General features: G+C 38.8%; 1 protein-coding gene across 1 annotated transcript in view; it reads left to right on the top strand.

Annotated features, from left to right (window-relative positions):
- The window catches only part of stim1b (stromal interaction molecule 1b), a gene marked incomplete at both ends in the record, with an annotated part of 37,841 nt that overhangs the window by 373 nt on the left and 21,426 nt on the right, over positions 1 to 16,042 (top strand). The window contains 11 exons of the mRNA XM_083889707.1: positions 2,132 to 2,251; positions 4,682 to 4,816; positions 5,886 to 6,016; positions 6,384 to 6,498; positions 6,603 to 6,714; positions 7,050 to 7,165; positions 8,020 to 8,194; positions 14,690 to 14,867; positions 15,081 to 15,248; positions 15,604 to 15,704; positions 15,795 to 16,030. Of these exons, the coding sequence (XP_083745833.1) occupies positions 2,132 to 2,251; positions 4,682 to 4,816; positions 5,886 to 6,016; positions 6,384 to 6,498; positions 6,603 to 6,714; positions 7,050 to 7,165; positions 8,020 to 8,194; positions 14,690 to 14,867; positions 15,081 to 15,248; positions 15,604 to 15,704; positions 15,795 to 16,030 (1,587 nt within the window). The remainder of the gene's footprint in view (positions 1 to 2,131; positions 2,252 to 4,681; positions 4,817 to 5,885; positions 6,017 to 6,383; positions 6,499 to 6,602; positions 6,715 to 7,049; positions 7,166 to 8,019; positions 8,195 to 14,689; positions 14,868 to 15,080; positions 15,249 to 15,603; positions 15,705 to 15,794; positions 16,031 to 16,042) is intronic.

The following is a 16,042-nucleotide window of genomic DNA, read 5'->3' as shown; positions in this document are numbered from 1 at the left end:
ACGCCAGTGACCGAAAAATAATTCAGCGACCTTTTCGGGATTTCCGAGTTCTCAGACAGGAATTCACAGAATCCGTAATTTCGAGTCGCGTGACTTTCAGGTCACATAACGTTTGGGTTGCGTAACTTTCCATTCACGTAAAGTTTGGATCGCGTAACGTTCGGGTTGCGTAACTTTAGGTAAAGTGTCTACGTAGGACACGTAACTTTTGGATTGCGTAACTTTCCAGTCACGCAAAGTTTGGGTCACATAAATTTTGAAGTCGCGTGATCTCAGGTCACGTAACTTTTGAATCGCATAATGTTGGGTTGCGTAACTTTCGGGTTAGTGTAAGTGTCTACGTAGTCACGTCACTTTCGGATTTTTGGGATTTCCGAGTTCTCAGACGGGAACTCACAGGAACCATTAATTCTTATTTCAAAATAAAATGAAAAAACGCGACCCTAAACTCGCAGTGTTGTTATCTCGTGGTGTTGCGACGTACGTTTTCTTCGTGTTGAATGAAATGACTGTAGATTGATGTCACGCCAGTGAACGAAAATAATTCAGCGACTTTTCCGGGATTTCCGAGTTCTAGCAGACAGGAACTCACAGAATCCGTACTTTCGAGTTGCGTAACTTTCGGGTTTGCGTAAGTTTCCAGTCACGTAACGTTTGGATCGCGTAACGTTCGACTCGCATAACTTTCGAGTCGCGTGACTTTCAGGTCACGTAATTTTTGGATCGCGCAACGTTTGGGTTGCATAACTTTCGGTTAGTGTAAGTGTCTACGTCATGGGTGTCAAACTCTGGCCCGCGAGCCAAATTTGGCCCGCCGTGTAATTTCATTTGGCCCTTGAGGCAATATCAAATTAACATTAGAGCTGGCCCACCGGTATTATTATACACTTATCTATGTGAGCAACTTTTCTCCTCAATGAAGATGACGAAAACGTCTCACAGGATACGTCTGACTGATGAACACCTTCGTTCGATAATGAAGGTTACCTCAGCTCAAAGCCTGAACCCCGACATTTATGAACTAGCATCCAAGAAAAGATGCCAGGTATCTGTCTCGGGCACATCAGATTAGATCAGTGTGTCGCAAACTGAGCAGTAAAAAGGCCTGAATGGTTGATTTATTCATTGTTATTTTATTTTCAAATTTATTAGCTTGTGGAAAAAGTTAATGTTGATATTTACCTCAGAAGGCTGCAAATAGAAAAGAGGCATTCAATTTTTTATTTAAATTTTATTTAATATGCCATTGACGTTTTTTCGTTTTTGTTTTTTGAAAGTTGATTTTGCACTATTAAGTTATATAAGCGTTGCTTGTTCCATATTCAGTGTTAAAGCAAATCAGTGTAGCAAACTGAGCAATAATTAACGTTTTATTCATGCACTTTCTCTTGCTACTTCAAGGCTTGAATGTTTGATTCATTCATTATTGTTATTTTATTTTCAAATGTATTATTAGCCTGTGGAAAAAGTTTATTTTGATATTTACCTCAGAAGGCTGCAAATAGAAAAGAGGCATTACATTTTTATCCATCCATTATCTACCACTTATCCTGTATTTAGGGTGCATTCAATTTTTATTTAAATTTTATTTGATATGCCATTGATATTTTTTAATTATTATTATTATTATTTGAAACTCGATTTTGCATGTCACTATAAAGTTATATAACCCTTGCTTGTTCAATATTCAATGCAAAACTTGTTTGGGTCCCTATTAAAAGGTTAATTTGTTCAACCTTGGCCCGCGGCTTTGTTCAGTTTTAAATTTTGGCCCGTGATTTCGCTCTTTAAATGTTTGCGAACTCTTGAACGCGTTTACTTTTTTTTTTTGCAGTGCTTCGTCAAATATCTTGGTAAACTTTCCGATACGAAACAAATGAATGAAGATTGCGGACAGAAGGCCCCGCCCATTTACGCTGAAGAATACTAAAATATGTATAAATATATCGTAATGTTTACGTTCAAGATTCTTTAATTATTTTTAAAAATGTCAACGTCATTCATGTTACGTCATTGCAATTTGTATGAAACTTTATGTTTTAGCTTTGTGGTTTTTTTCCGTAAAAGCACCACCAGACGTGATGCTTTTATTTTAAAATTACGTCTGACCGTGTGTTTTTTCCGTCCTCAGACATGGAGCGCGTGTGTGTGTGGCTCGTGTGCGCGGCGATGACCGCGCGTGTTGCCGCTCTCAGTGGATTGGACGGCAGTGGCCACGCCCACCTGGTTTCCAACGGTAACACAGCCTCAGGTAAATACACCTTGTGTTCAGGTTTTCCTTCTACTTCCTTTTTTTATACCAAACTGAGCTCATGGTAAAGGGATAGTTAGGGTTTTCTCTGCCACACCAAACCTCATAGAGAAAACCAGTGATTTTAGCTCACAGGGACACAGGAGCTGCTGGTCCTCTGCTGCCTCCTGTGGTCACTTTGTGTCACTGAAGTTAATCTGAATGAAGATTTTTAAAAGCCGAATTGACAAAATAAGACATTGTAAGTTAGTGATGGAGGCAGCAGTGGATCAACAACTCCTGTGAACTCCTGTGTGCTGTGATGTTAAAATCACTGGTTTTCTCTATGGGCTTTGGTGTGGGAGAGTGAGTGGTTTACAAAAAGGAAAAGTCTGTCTAACAGTGAAGATAAAGACGTGAACACGTTCATAACGTAACGTAGCCTTAAATTGATGCCGATTTTATTTGGTAAGTACTTTGTTTAGAGGCTAAAATCTGTGTTTTCCTGAAGTTTGTAAACCACTCACTCTCCCACACCAAAGTCACTCACTCTCCCACACCAAAGTCCATAGAGTAAACCAGTGATTTTAACCTCACAGCACACAGGAGTTCACAGGAGTTGTTGATCCACTGCTGCCTCCATCACTAACTTACAATGTCTGATTTTGTATAATTCAGCTTTTAAAATATTATATTTAGACTTAACTCAGTGACACAAAGTGACCACACGAGGCAGCAGAGGACCAGCAGCTCCTGTGTCCCTGTGATGTTAAAATCATTGGTTTTCTCTATGGGGTTTGGTGTGGGAAAAAAAAACCTCAACTATTACCTTTAAGGTTAATGTTAAATTATACTAGATTGAGTGTGTGTGTGTGTGTGTGTGTGTGTGTGTGTGTGTGTGTGTGTGTGTGTGTGTGTTGTTTGTCATAAACACTGATCTTGTCAAGACCAGTAGTCCTTGTGGCGACCAAAACCTGGTCCTAATGAGGCAGAACCTCATTGTTTAAGGACGAGGCTTTGTTTAGCCTGTGAGCGGAGGTCTGTGTGTGTGCGTGTGCGTGTGCGTGTGCGTGTGTGTGTGTGTGTGTCACCAGCGAAGCGAAGCATCTCACCACAACTTCCTGTATGCAGCGCTGTAGTAGGAAGTGTGGTGTCAGAAATAGTGTGTGTTAGCTCCGCCCACTCCACCTCATCATGTTCAGGAAGTGGAGGATCGACTCCTGTGATTGGTCGACGTGTGTCCATTTTTTACACACATATATATATATACGTATATATATATATGTTTATGGACAGAGACGAGAGACGGGGTCTGAACCTGGACGTCCTGGTTTTGTCCTCTGAGCCGTGACTTTGACTCGACCTTCGTCTCAGTTTTAATTCTATTATACGAGTATTTTTGTCGTCACAGCTGCTGATGTTTAATCCTGACACACACACACGCAGACACACACAGACACTCACACACACAGACAGAACACATTTCCTAAGCTAGCCCTCGTTAGCGCTTCTGTTTGAAACCACGTTGTGTTTTTTGAACTTCGACAGCTTCAAACAGGAAGTGGTCGTAAAAAAAACAAACAGAGAAACCATAAACAAACAAAGTGTTGACAAAAGCAGCAGTTTTAAAACTGCTTCAGGACACACACACACAAGAGCTAACAGCTAAGCTAACACCTACTCAGCAGGTTTGTTTTTGTGGTGCCAGACACAAACGTATCTGGGGTTAGCGATGGTTAGCGACGGCAGTTTTATCAACAGGACTACGTGAATTACCGTGAAAATTAAAATAAATACGTCACATGACTTTTGGGTTGCGTAACTTTCCAGTCACGTAAAGTTAAGATCGCTCAACTTTTTGGTAGCGTAAGTGTCTCGTCACGTAACGTTCGAGTTGTGTAACTTTACAGTCACGTAAAGTTCGGATCGGGTAACGTTCGGGTTGTGTAACTTTTGGGTCGCATAACTCTCCAGTCACGTAACTTTAAAGCCGCGTAACCTTCAAGTTGCGTAATTTACGGGTCATGTAACTTTCGGATTGTGTGAATTTTGGATTGCGTAACCTTCCATTCACGTCAAGTTCGGGTCATTAAATTTTGGGTAGCGCAAGTGTCTAGTCACGTAACTTTCGGGTGACGTAACTTTTGGGTCACGTAACTTTCGGGTCATGTAAGTTTTGGATTCTGTGACTTTCGGGTTGCGTGACTTTCCAGTCATGTAAATTTCGGATAGCTTAACGTTCCGGTTGCATAACTTTTGGTAAGCGTAAGTGTCTCGTCATGTAACTTTGGGATTGTGTGACTTTCCAGTCACATAAAGTTCGGATCGCTTTTGGGTAGGGTAATTTTTTTTTTGGTCATGTAACTTTCCGAACTTTTTCTGTGTTCAAGTTTGGATTGCAAAGAAATTATGTCTTTGTGTTGATGAGCCTCTGTCCCGTGATGCATTCAGGGTCCTGCGAGGCGTTCAGGGTCCTGCGAGGCGTTCAGGGTCCTGCGAGGCATTCAGGGTCCTGCGAGGCGTTCAGGGTCCCGCGGGGGAGGAGAAAACAGAGCAACAATGTCGTGGCCTCGGGCAGCAGACAACGTTTGTTCAGAGACAAATATTCAAATACGTGTGGAACCAGAAAATCGTGTTAAACAAACATGAACATGAGAAAAACAATGTTCGGCCGCTGATGTTTGATCGTTTACCTCTGGGACAACTTACGATAACGATCGTTTACCTCTGAGACAACGTACGATAGCGATCGTTTACCTCTGAGACAACGTACGATAGCGATCGTTTACCTCTGAGACAACGTACGATAACGATCGTTTACCTCTGAGACAACGTACGATAACCATCGTTTACCTCTGGGAAAATGTACGATAACAAGTGTTTATCTCTGAGACAACGTACGATAACGATCGCTTACCTCTGATTCAATGCACGATAACGATCGCTTACCTCTGATACAACGTACGATAGCGATTGTTTACCTCTGAGACAACGTACGATAGCGATCGTTTAACTCGAGACAATGTACGATAGCGATTGTTTACCTCTGAGACAACGTACGATAGCGATTGTTTACCTCTGAGACAACGTACGATAGTGATCGTTTACCTCTGAGACAACGTACGATAACGATCATTTACCTCTGATACAACGTACGATAACATCCCGATTGAAAAGCACCGGCAGTTTTTTAATTGTTTGTGAATTTATTTTATTGTAAAAAAAAAAAAACGAATGAAGATCACGACTTATTATGAACACAAAACTATGTAAAAAAAAATAATTTGCGTAAAGAACGCTACACCTGTTTAAATCTCCCTCACTTTCCAGTTACGTAAAGTTTGGGTAGTCACGTAATTAAAGATAATATAAAGTTTGGGTCGCGTAACGTTCGAGTAGCGAAAATGTCTAGCCACGTAAACTTTTGGATTGTGTGTCTTTCGGGTTATGTAACTTTACAGTCACGTAAAGTTTGGATCACGTAACGTTCGGCTTAAAAAATCGTTTTATGTGATGTTTTTTTTGTAATGTGCCACAAGGGGGAGCAGCAGCATCATGACTTATTATGAACGCGTGAAATTAATTATTTTTCACACAAAACTATGTTGTTGTTTTTTCAAATGTGCGTAAAGAATGCTAACTTCCTGTCTCGCAGATCTGTGCGCCATAGATCCGCCGCTGTGTCACGATGAAAACGCTCTCCTGAGCTTCGAGTCCATCTGCAGCGTCCACAAACTGATGGACGACGACGCCGACGGGACAGTGGACACGACGGAGACGGACGGGGTGAGAAGACGACCACGTCAAAAAATAATAAAAAATGACGAGTTTACGTTGAAATGGCGGTTAAAATCACAAACTTCTCTCTCTGTCTTTGTGTCTTTGTGTCTCTGTCTGTGTCTCTGTCTGTGTCTTTGTGTGTCTGTCTTTGTGTGTCTGTGTCTTTGTGTCTTTGTGTGTCTGGGTCTTTGTGTCTGTGTCTCTGTGTCTTCGTGTCTTTTTGTCTTTGTATCTCTGTGTCTTTGTGTCTCTGTCTGTGTCTTTGTGTCTCTGTGTCTTTGTGTCTTTGTGTCTTTGTCTCTGTCTGTGTCTTTGTGTCTCTGTGTCTCTGTGTCTCTGTGTCTCTGTGTCTGTGTCTTTGTGTCTTCATCAGTTTCTCAGGGAGGACCTGATGTCTCACGACCCCAAATCGAAACACAGCAGCTTCCACCGTGCAGACCTTCACATCAGTGTGGAGGACATGTGGGACGCCTGGACGAGCTCTGAAGGTGGTGAAGGACACAGAGACATTTGTTTACATGGACGATCAGCTGACTGTGTGTGTGTGTGTGTGTGTGTGTGTGTGTGTGTGTGTGTGTGTGTGTGTGTGCAGTGTATAACTGGACGGTGGAGCAGGTGGAGGACTGGCTGCTCGTCAGTGTGGAGCTTCCTCAGTACATGGAAAACTTCCGCAAACTCCAGCTGGATGGGAAAGCTTTACCCAGGTGACGTTAGTAACCACACCAAACCTCATAGAAAAAAACAGTAATTTTAGCTCACAGGGACACAGGAGCTGCTGGTCCTCTGCTGCCTCGTGTGGTCACTTTGTGTCACTGAGTTAAGTCTAAATTAATTATTTTAAAAGCCGAATTTGACAAAATCAGTCATTGTCAGTTAGTGATGGAGGCAGCAGTGGATCAACAACTTCTGTGAACTCCTGTGTGCTGTGATGTTAAAATCACTGGTTTTCTATATGGCCTTTGGTGTGGGAGAGTGAGCGGTTTATAAAAGTGGAAAAGTCTGTCTCAGTTTGTGTGTGTGTGTGTGTGTGTGTGTTCAGGTTAGCAGTGAAGAACACCACTCTCACTGTTCTGCTGTTGAAGATCTTGGACAGAAGTCATGGTCAGAAGCTTCAGCTCAAAGCTCTGGACATCATTCTGTTTGGTCCTCCTCCAGGTGTGTTCATGTGTTCATGTTCATGTGTTCATACGTGTTCAAACGTGTTCATGTGTTCATACATGTTCATGTGTTCATACACGTTCATGTGTTCATACGTGTTCGTGTTCATGTGTTCAAACGTGTTCTTGTTCATGTGTTCATACGTGTTCAAACGTGTTCGTGTTCATGTGTTCATACATGTTCATGTGTTCATACGTGTTCATGCGTTCATACATGTTCATGTGTTCATACGTGTTAATGCGTTCATACGTGTTCATGTGTTCATACGTGTTCATGTTCATGTGTTCATACGTGTTCATGCGTTCATACATGTTCATGTGTTCATACGTGTTAATGCATTCATACGTGTTCATGTGTTCATACTTGTTCATGTGTGTTCATACTTGTTCATGTTTTCGTACATGTTCATGTGTTCATACGTGTTCATACATGTTCATATGTGTTCATGTGTTCGTACGTGTTCATGTGTTCATACGTGTTCATGTGTGTTCATGTGTGTTCATACATGTTCATGTGTGTTCATACATGTTCATGTGTGTTCATACGTGTTCATACTTGTTCATACTTGTTCATACTTGTTCATGTGTTCATACATGTTCATGTGTTCGTACGTGTTCATGTGTTCGTACGTGTTCATGTATTCATACGTGTTCATGTGTTCATACGTGTTCTTACATGTTCATGTGTTCACGTACATACGTATTTTAATTATTTTTTTTTTTTTAAATATCATACGTATATTTGACGTTTTTTTACATTGTGACCTGATTCTTTGATATAAATGTGTGTGTGTGTCTGTCTGTGTGTGTCTCTGTGTGTGTCTCTGTGTGTCTCTGTGTGTGTGTGTTCAGGTGGTCAGAGCCGGTGGAAGGACCTGGTTGTGGGCGTGTCCGTTGCCATGGCGCTGTGCGGCTGTTGTTTTGCGTACGTTCAGACGCGCAGGTCCAGAGACGACCTGGAGAAGCTGATGAAGGATCTGGAGAGTTTACAGAGAGCTGAGCAGAGCATGCTGCACATGCAGGAGAAGTCAGTACCACACACAGCGCCCTCTAGTGTCCAGGAGGCCACATGGACACACTGCTGCTTCCTATTTGTGTCGGCTTTTCACAATTAAATCCGACAAAAAGTCAAAAGCCTGGTTTTCTACTGAGTGGAACGGTTTAGTTCAGTTTAGTTTGGTTTGGTTTACTTTAGTTTGTTTGGATTAGTTTAGTCAAGATTAGTTTAGTTTGCTTTGGTTTGATTTAGTTTAATTTGCTTTGGTTTGGTTTTGTTTAGATGAGGTTGGTTTCGTTTAGTTTGCTTTGGTTTAGTTTAGTTTAGTTTGTTTGCTTTAGTTTAGTCTGGTTTAGTTTAGTTTAGTTTGCTTTGGTCTAGTTTAGTTTGTTTGCTTTAGTTTAGTCTGGTTTAGTTTAGTTTAGTTTGCTTTGGTCTAGTTTAGTTTGTTTGCTTTAGTTTAGTCTGGTTTAGTTTAGTTTGCTTTGGTTTAGTTTAGTTTGTTTGCTGTAGTTTAGTCTGGTTTAGTTTAGTTTAGTTTGCTTTGGTTTAGTTTAGTTTGTTTTAGGGATGCACTGATTGCCATTTTTGGGGCCGATTCTGATTTTTCCAGACCTGCCGATACTGATTTCAGCCGATTCCGATTTCAATTTTTTTAAAGCACTTTACAGCAAACAGAAAGATATTTATTTTTGCATCTTTTCTTTAATAGAACATTTTAACATAGTCATACAATCAGTTCACATCCAATATCCAATTAAAAATACAAAAACGAAGTATAAAGTATACATAATGATATAAAATACAAAATCAATACTCATGATACATTGGGACATGCTGCCATGGAACTTAATAACTTAATGTGTTACTTTTTTGAACAGATAAACTCGATAAAATAGAACTAAATAATGAGGTGAGTTTGAAGGCTTTAAATCAGCCAGACTGTCAGGTGATGACAGACGAGACATGACGTCAATAACAGGACAAACTAATACAACCAGACATAACTACCTGTAGATGTAGTTTATTTAAGGTTAAACATATTTCACAACATATAACCTACACAAAAATAAGTAAATGAACTAATGACTAAGAGAGCAGACCTCACTCTCTCTCTCTCACTCTCTCTCTCTCTGCTCACACAGGTTTAAATGACAAACAAATGCTGATCAAATGTTTTGTGCAAGTGATTTAAGGTCCTGACTCTTGTCCCAAATATGACAGAAACAAATATATAAACATTAATGAAACGTTTACATGCAGAGCGCCCACTCCGATGTTGTGTAATCAAATACACCGGTATGGTGGTATATTAAAAAGTCGTCTAATGTCGGTATACTGTGTGAACAGGTTTACAGCTCAGCCCTAACTCTACTACATGTGCTGTAGCTGCGTGCACGTGTGTCGCTGATGCTGCACGATGCGCGTGCATTTGATCGGCTTATTAAAACCTGAATATTTCTGACTGACCGGCCGCTCACTGACTGGGGTTCTGGTCACTGGACGAGCAATCGGTGCATCTCTAGTTAGTTTGCTTTAGTTTAGTCTGGTTTAGTTTAGTTTGCTTTAGTTTAGTTTAGTTTGCTTTAGTTTAGTCTAGTTTAGTTTAGTTTGCTTTGCTTTATTTTAGTTTAGTTTGCTTTAGTTTAGTCTGGTTTTATTTTAGTTTGCTTTGGTCTTTGTAGTACTGTAGTATTGTCAGTGTAGTATTGTAGTACTGCAGTACTGTCAGTGTTGTAGTAATCTGAGTGTTATAGTACTGTAGTACTCTCAGTGTTGTAGTACTGCAGTACTCTGTGTTGTAGTACTGTAGTACTCCGTAGTACTACAGTACTCATAAGTCGTCAACTGTTCACATGTGAGAAAGTGAATTGTTATAATTATGTTAATTAACCTTTAAACGGGAAATAACTCATCTGTGTGTGTCTGTGTGTGTGTCTGTGTGTGTGCTTGTGTGTGTCTGTGTGCTTGTGTGTGTGTGTGCTTGTGTGTGTGTGTTTCCTCACTCTGTGCTGTGTTTAAAGTCCTTATATGGACAAAGAATATCCAGCTGCTCACTCTTCTGCTCTGTGTCTCTGTCACACACACACACACACACGCACACACACAGAGAGAGACACAGAGACACACACGCACACAAACACAGAGATACGCACACACACACACACAGAGACACACACACACACGCATGCACACACACACAGAGACACACACACGTGCACAAACACAGAGACACACGCACAAACACATACTTGCACGCACACAGACGCACAAACACATACGCACACACAGACACACACACACAGAGAGAGACACAGGGTCAAACATGCTGCCAGCAGGGGGCGATGTGACTCACACACACACACACAGGGTCAAACATGCTGCCAGCAGGGGGCGATGTGACTCACACACACACACACAGGGTCAAACATGCTGCCAGCAGGGGGCGATGTGACACACACACACACACACAGTACAGCAGTAACCATTGTAACAGAGAGTTTCATCAACAGTAGTTTTGAGTGTGTGTGTGTGTGTGTGTGTGTGTATGTGTGTGTTCTTGTACTTGCAGCATACTGAGGACCAGTGAGGGTTTTTAACCAACAAAGTGAGGTCATTTTTACGAAGTGAGGACATTTTGGCCGGTCCTCACTTTATTTTCATTGAAATCACTTCCTTAGGTTGCTATAAAATTTTGGACCAAACATTTTTTGTCAAAGATTTTTTCAAATTTTGAACGACATAGTATAGTATGACGTTTTTGTCAAATTTTGGACCAAACATTTTTGGTCAAATTTTCTTTTTAAATTTTGGACGACATAGTATAGTATGAGTATTTGTCAAAATTTGGACCAAAAAATTTTTGTCAAAGGTTTTTAAAATATTGGACGACATAGTATAGTATGATGGTTTTGTCAAATTTTGGACTAAAAATTTTGGACCAGAAATTTTGGACCAAAAATTTTGGGTCAAATGTTTTTTAAAAAATGTTGGTCGACATAGTATAGTATGACGTTTTTTTTCAAATTTTGGACTAAACATTTCTGGTCAATTTTTTTTTCAAATTTTGAACGACAAAGTATAGTATGAGTATTTGTCAAATTTTGGACCAAAAAAATTTTGTCTAAGATTTTTCCAAATTTTGGACGACATAGTATAGTATGATGGTTTTGTCAAATTTTGGACTAAAAATTTTGGACCAGAAATTTTGGGCCAAATGTTTTTTAAAAAATGTTGGTCAACATAGTATAGTATGATGTTTTTTTTCAAATTTTTGACTAAAAATTTTGGACCAGAAATTTTGGACCAAAAATTTTGGGCCAAATGTTTTTTAAAAAATGTTGGTCAACATAGTATAGTATGACGTTTTTTTTCAAATTTTGTACTAAACATTTTGGGGTCAATTTTTTTTTTCAAATTTTGAACGACATAGTATAGTATGATGTTTTTGTCAAATTTTGGACCAAACATTTTTGGTCAAATTTTCTTTTTAAATTTTGGACGACATAGTATAGTATGAGTATTTGTCAAATTTTGGACCAAAAAATTTTTGTCAAAGATTTTTTCAAATTTTGGACGACATAGTATAGTATGACGTTTTTGTCAAATTGTGGACTAAAGATTTTGGACCAAAAATTTTGGACCAAAAATTTTGGGTCAAATGTTTTTTAAAAATGTTGGTCGACATAGTATAGTATGACGTTTTTGTCAAATTTTGGACCAAAACATTTTTGTCAAATGTTTTTTAAAAATGTTGGTCGACATAGTATAGTATGACGTTTTTTTTCAAATTTTGGACTAAACATTTTGGGTCAATTTTTTTTTTCAAATTTTGAACGACATAGTATAGTATGATGTTTTTGTCAAATTTTGGACCAAAAATTTTTTGTCAAAGATTTTTTCAAATTTTGGACGACATAGTATAGTATGACGTTTTTGTCAAATTTTGGACTAAAAATTTTGGACCAGAAATTTTGGACCAAAAATTTTGGGCCAAATGTTTTTTAAAAAATGTTGGTCGACATAGTATAGTATGACGTTTTTTTTCAAATTTTGGACTAAACATTTTGGGTCAATTTTTTTTTTCAAATTTTGAACGACATAGTATAGTATGATGTTTTTGTCAAATTTTGGACCAAACATTTTTGGTCAAATTTTCTTTTTTAAATTTTGGACAACAGAGTATAGTATGAGTACTTGTCAAATTTTGGACCAAAAAATTTTTGTCAAAGATTTTTTCAAATTTTGGACGACATAGTATAGTATGACGTTTTTGTCAAATTTTGGACTAAAAATTTTGGACCAGAAATTTTGGACCAAAAATTTTGGGTCAAATGTTTTTTAAAAAATGTTGGTCGACATAGTATAGTATGACGTTTTTTTTCAAATTTTGGACTAAACATTTTGGGTCAATTTTTTTTTTCAAATTTTGAACGACATAGTATAGTATGATGTTTTTGTCAAATTTTGGACCAAACATTTTTGGTCAAATTTTCTTTTTTAAATTTTGGACAACAGAGTATAGTATGAGTACTTGTCAAATTTTGGACCAAAAAATTTTTGTCAAAGATTTTTTCAAATTTTGGACGACATAGTATAGTATGACGTTTTTGTCAAATTGTGGACTAAAGATTTTGGACCAAAAATTTTGGACCAAAAATTTTGGGTCAAATGTTTTTTAAAAATGTTGGTCGACATAGTATAGTATGACGTTTTTGTCAAATTTTGGACCAAAACATTTTTGTCAAATGTTTTTTAAAAATGTTGGTCGACATAGTATAGTATGACGTTTTTTTTCAAATTTTGGACTAAACATTTTGGGTCAATTTTTTTTTTCAAATTTTGAACGACATAGTATAGTATGATGTTTTTGTCAAATTTTGGACCAAAAATTTTTTGTCAAAGATTTTTTCAAATTTTGGACGACATAGTATAGTATGACGTTTTTGTCAAATTTTGGACTAAAAATTTTGGACCAGAAATTTTGGACCAAAAATTTTGGGCCAAATGTTTTTTAAAAAATGTTGGTCAACATAGTATAGTATGACGTTTTTTTTCAAATTTTGGACTAAACATTTTGGGTCAATTTTTTTTTTCAAATTTTGAACGACATAGTATAGTATGATGTTTTTGTCAAATTTTGGACCAAACATTTTTGGTCAAATTTTCTTTTTAAATTTTGGACGACATAGTATAGTATGAGTATTTGTCAAATTTTGGACCAAAAAATTTTTGTCAAAGATTTTTTCAAATTTTGGACGACATAGTATAGTATGACGTTTTTGTCAAATTTTGGACTAAAAATTTTGGACCAGAAATTTTGGACCAAAAATTTTGGGTCAAATGTTTTTTAAAAAATGTTGGTCGACATAGTATAGTATGACGTTTTTTTTCAAATTTTGGACTAAACATTTTGGGTCAATTTTTTTTTTCAAATTTTGAACGACATAGTATAGTATGATGTTTTTGTCAAATTTTGGACCAAACATTTTTGGTCAAATTTTCTTTTTTAAATTTTGGACAACAGAGTATAGTATGAGTACTTGTCAAATTTTGGACCAAAAAATTTTTGTCAAAGATTTTTTCAAATTTTGGACGACATAGTATAGTATGATGGTTTTGTCAAATTTTGGACTAAAAATTTTGGACCAGAAATTTTGGACCAAAAATTTTGGGCCAAATGTTTTTTAAAAAATGTTGGTCAACATAGTATAGTATGACGTTTTTTTTCAAATTTTGGACTAAACATTTTGGGTCAATTTTTTTTTTCAAATTTTGAACGACATAGTATAGTATGATGTTTTTGTCAAATTTTGGACCAAACATTTTTGGTCAAATTTTCTTTTTAAATTTTGGACGACATAGTATAGTATGAGTATTTGTCAAATTTTGGACCAAAAAATTTTTGTCAAAGATTTTTTCAAATTTTGGACGACATAGTATAGTATGACGTTTTTTTTCAAATTTTGGACTAAACATTTTGGGTCAATTTTTTTTTTCAAATTTTGAACGACATAGTATAGTATGATGTTTTTGTCAAATTTTTGACCAAACATTTTTGGTCAAATTTTCTTTTTAAATTTTGGACGAAAGAGTATAGTATGAGTATTTGTCAAATTTTGGACCAAAAAATTTTTGTCAAAGATTTTTTCAAATTTTGGACGACATAGTATAGTATGATGGTTTTGTCAAATTTTGGACCAAAAATCTTTGGTCAAATCTTCCAGTCCTTTCTGCTCTGGGGCTCCACCTGCAGACATTTTATGGTACTGCAACCAGTAGTTCTTTGTAGATGTCGTTCATGAAGTAGATATTTGTAATTGTGTTGATTTATAAAGTGGAAATGCTGGTCCTCAGTATGCAGCAAGTACAAGAATGTGTGTGTGTGTGTGTGTGTGTGTGTGTGTGTGTGTGAGTGAGTGTGAGAGTGTGTGTGTGTGTGTGAGTGAGTGTGAGAGTGTGTGTGAGTCACATCGCCCCCTGCTGGCAGCATGTCTAACCCTGTGTGTGTGTGTGTGTGTGCAGGCTGCAGCAGGCTCAGGAGCAGCAGCGCTGTGTTCAGGTGGAGAAGGTGAAGGTGGAGCAGGAGCTGAGGAAAGAAATCACCTCTGCCAAACAGGAGGCGCAGCGCCTCCAGCAGCTCAGAGCTGGTACTGAGAACCAGAGGAGCCGCCAGAAGTATGCAGAGGAGGAGCTGGAGCAGGTGAGGAGAGGAGAGGAGGAGCGGGTGAGGAGGGGGGAGGAGTCTGTTTTAGCCAACAATGACCAACAGAGGGTGCCAGAGGGTTGTTACGTGAATGTGGTGAAGTCTCTGATTGCCTTGTTTGATTTGTGTGTGTGTGTCTCCGTGTGTGTGTGTGTGTGTGTCTCTCTGCGTGTGTGTGTGTGCATGTGTGTGTCTGTGTGTGTGTCTCAGGTGCGCTCAGCTCTCAAACAGGCAGAAAAGGACTTGGAGACTCTTCCTCTGTGGTGTCCTCCAGAGTCTCTGCAGAAATGGCTGCAGCTGACGCACGAGATCGAAGTCCAGTATTATAACATCAAGAAACAGGGCGCTGAGAGACAACTGCTGCAGGCCAGAGAGGGGGTGAGACACATGAGACACATGAGACACATGAGAGACATGAGACACACATGAGACATATGAGAGACAACTGCTGCAGGCCAGAGACGGGGTGAGACACATGAGAGACATATGATGATGACGTTCATGAAGATGATAAAGATGATGAAGATGATGGTGATGATGATGAAGATGATAATGACCTTCATGAAGATGATAATGACGTTCATGAAGATGATAAAGATGTTGATGATGAAGATGATGATGATGATGATGAAGATGATGATGAAGATGGTGATGATGATGAAGATGATGAAGATGATGATGATGATGATGATGATGATGATGATGATGATGATGATGATTTTGATGCTTCCAGGCAGAGAAGATCAAGAAGAAGAAGAGTTCTCTGTTTGGAACATTCCATGTGGCTCACAGTTCGTCACTGGACGACGTCGACCATAAGATCCTATCGGCCAAGTGAGTGACCTTTGAACTTTGCTGGATACATCCTTTCCATTTCATGAATGTCATGAAGTCAGGCTCCGCCCATGTCTCTGCCCCCTGCAGACAGGCACTGGCTGAGGTGACGGCAGCGCTGAGGGAGAAGCTCCACCGCTGGCAGCAGATTGAGTCCATGACGGGTTTTTGTTTGGTCCATAATCCTGGTCTGGGAGCTCTGGCCGCCGCACTAAACCTGGACCCGTCAATGTTAGGCCTGCGACCTCCGACCCCTCAGCACCTCCTCCTGTCTGACGACCTGGACGACATGGACGAGGACATCCTGTCTCCTGGGACGCTGCAGTGTGAGTGACAGA

The sequence above is a fragment of the Microchirus variegatus genome (genome assembly GCF_963457635.1).
Source record: "Microchirus variegatus genome assembly, chromosome: 5".
NCBI lineage: Eukaryota > Metazoa > Chordata > Actinopteri > Pleuronectiformes > Soleidae > Microchirus > Microchirus variegatus.
The sequence above is the reverse complement of the archived record's forward strand: the minus strand, read 5'-3'. Positions and strand labels throughout refer to the sequence as shown.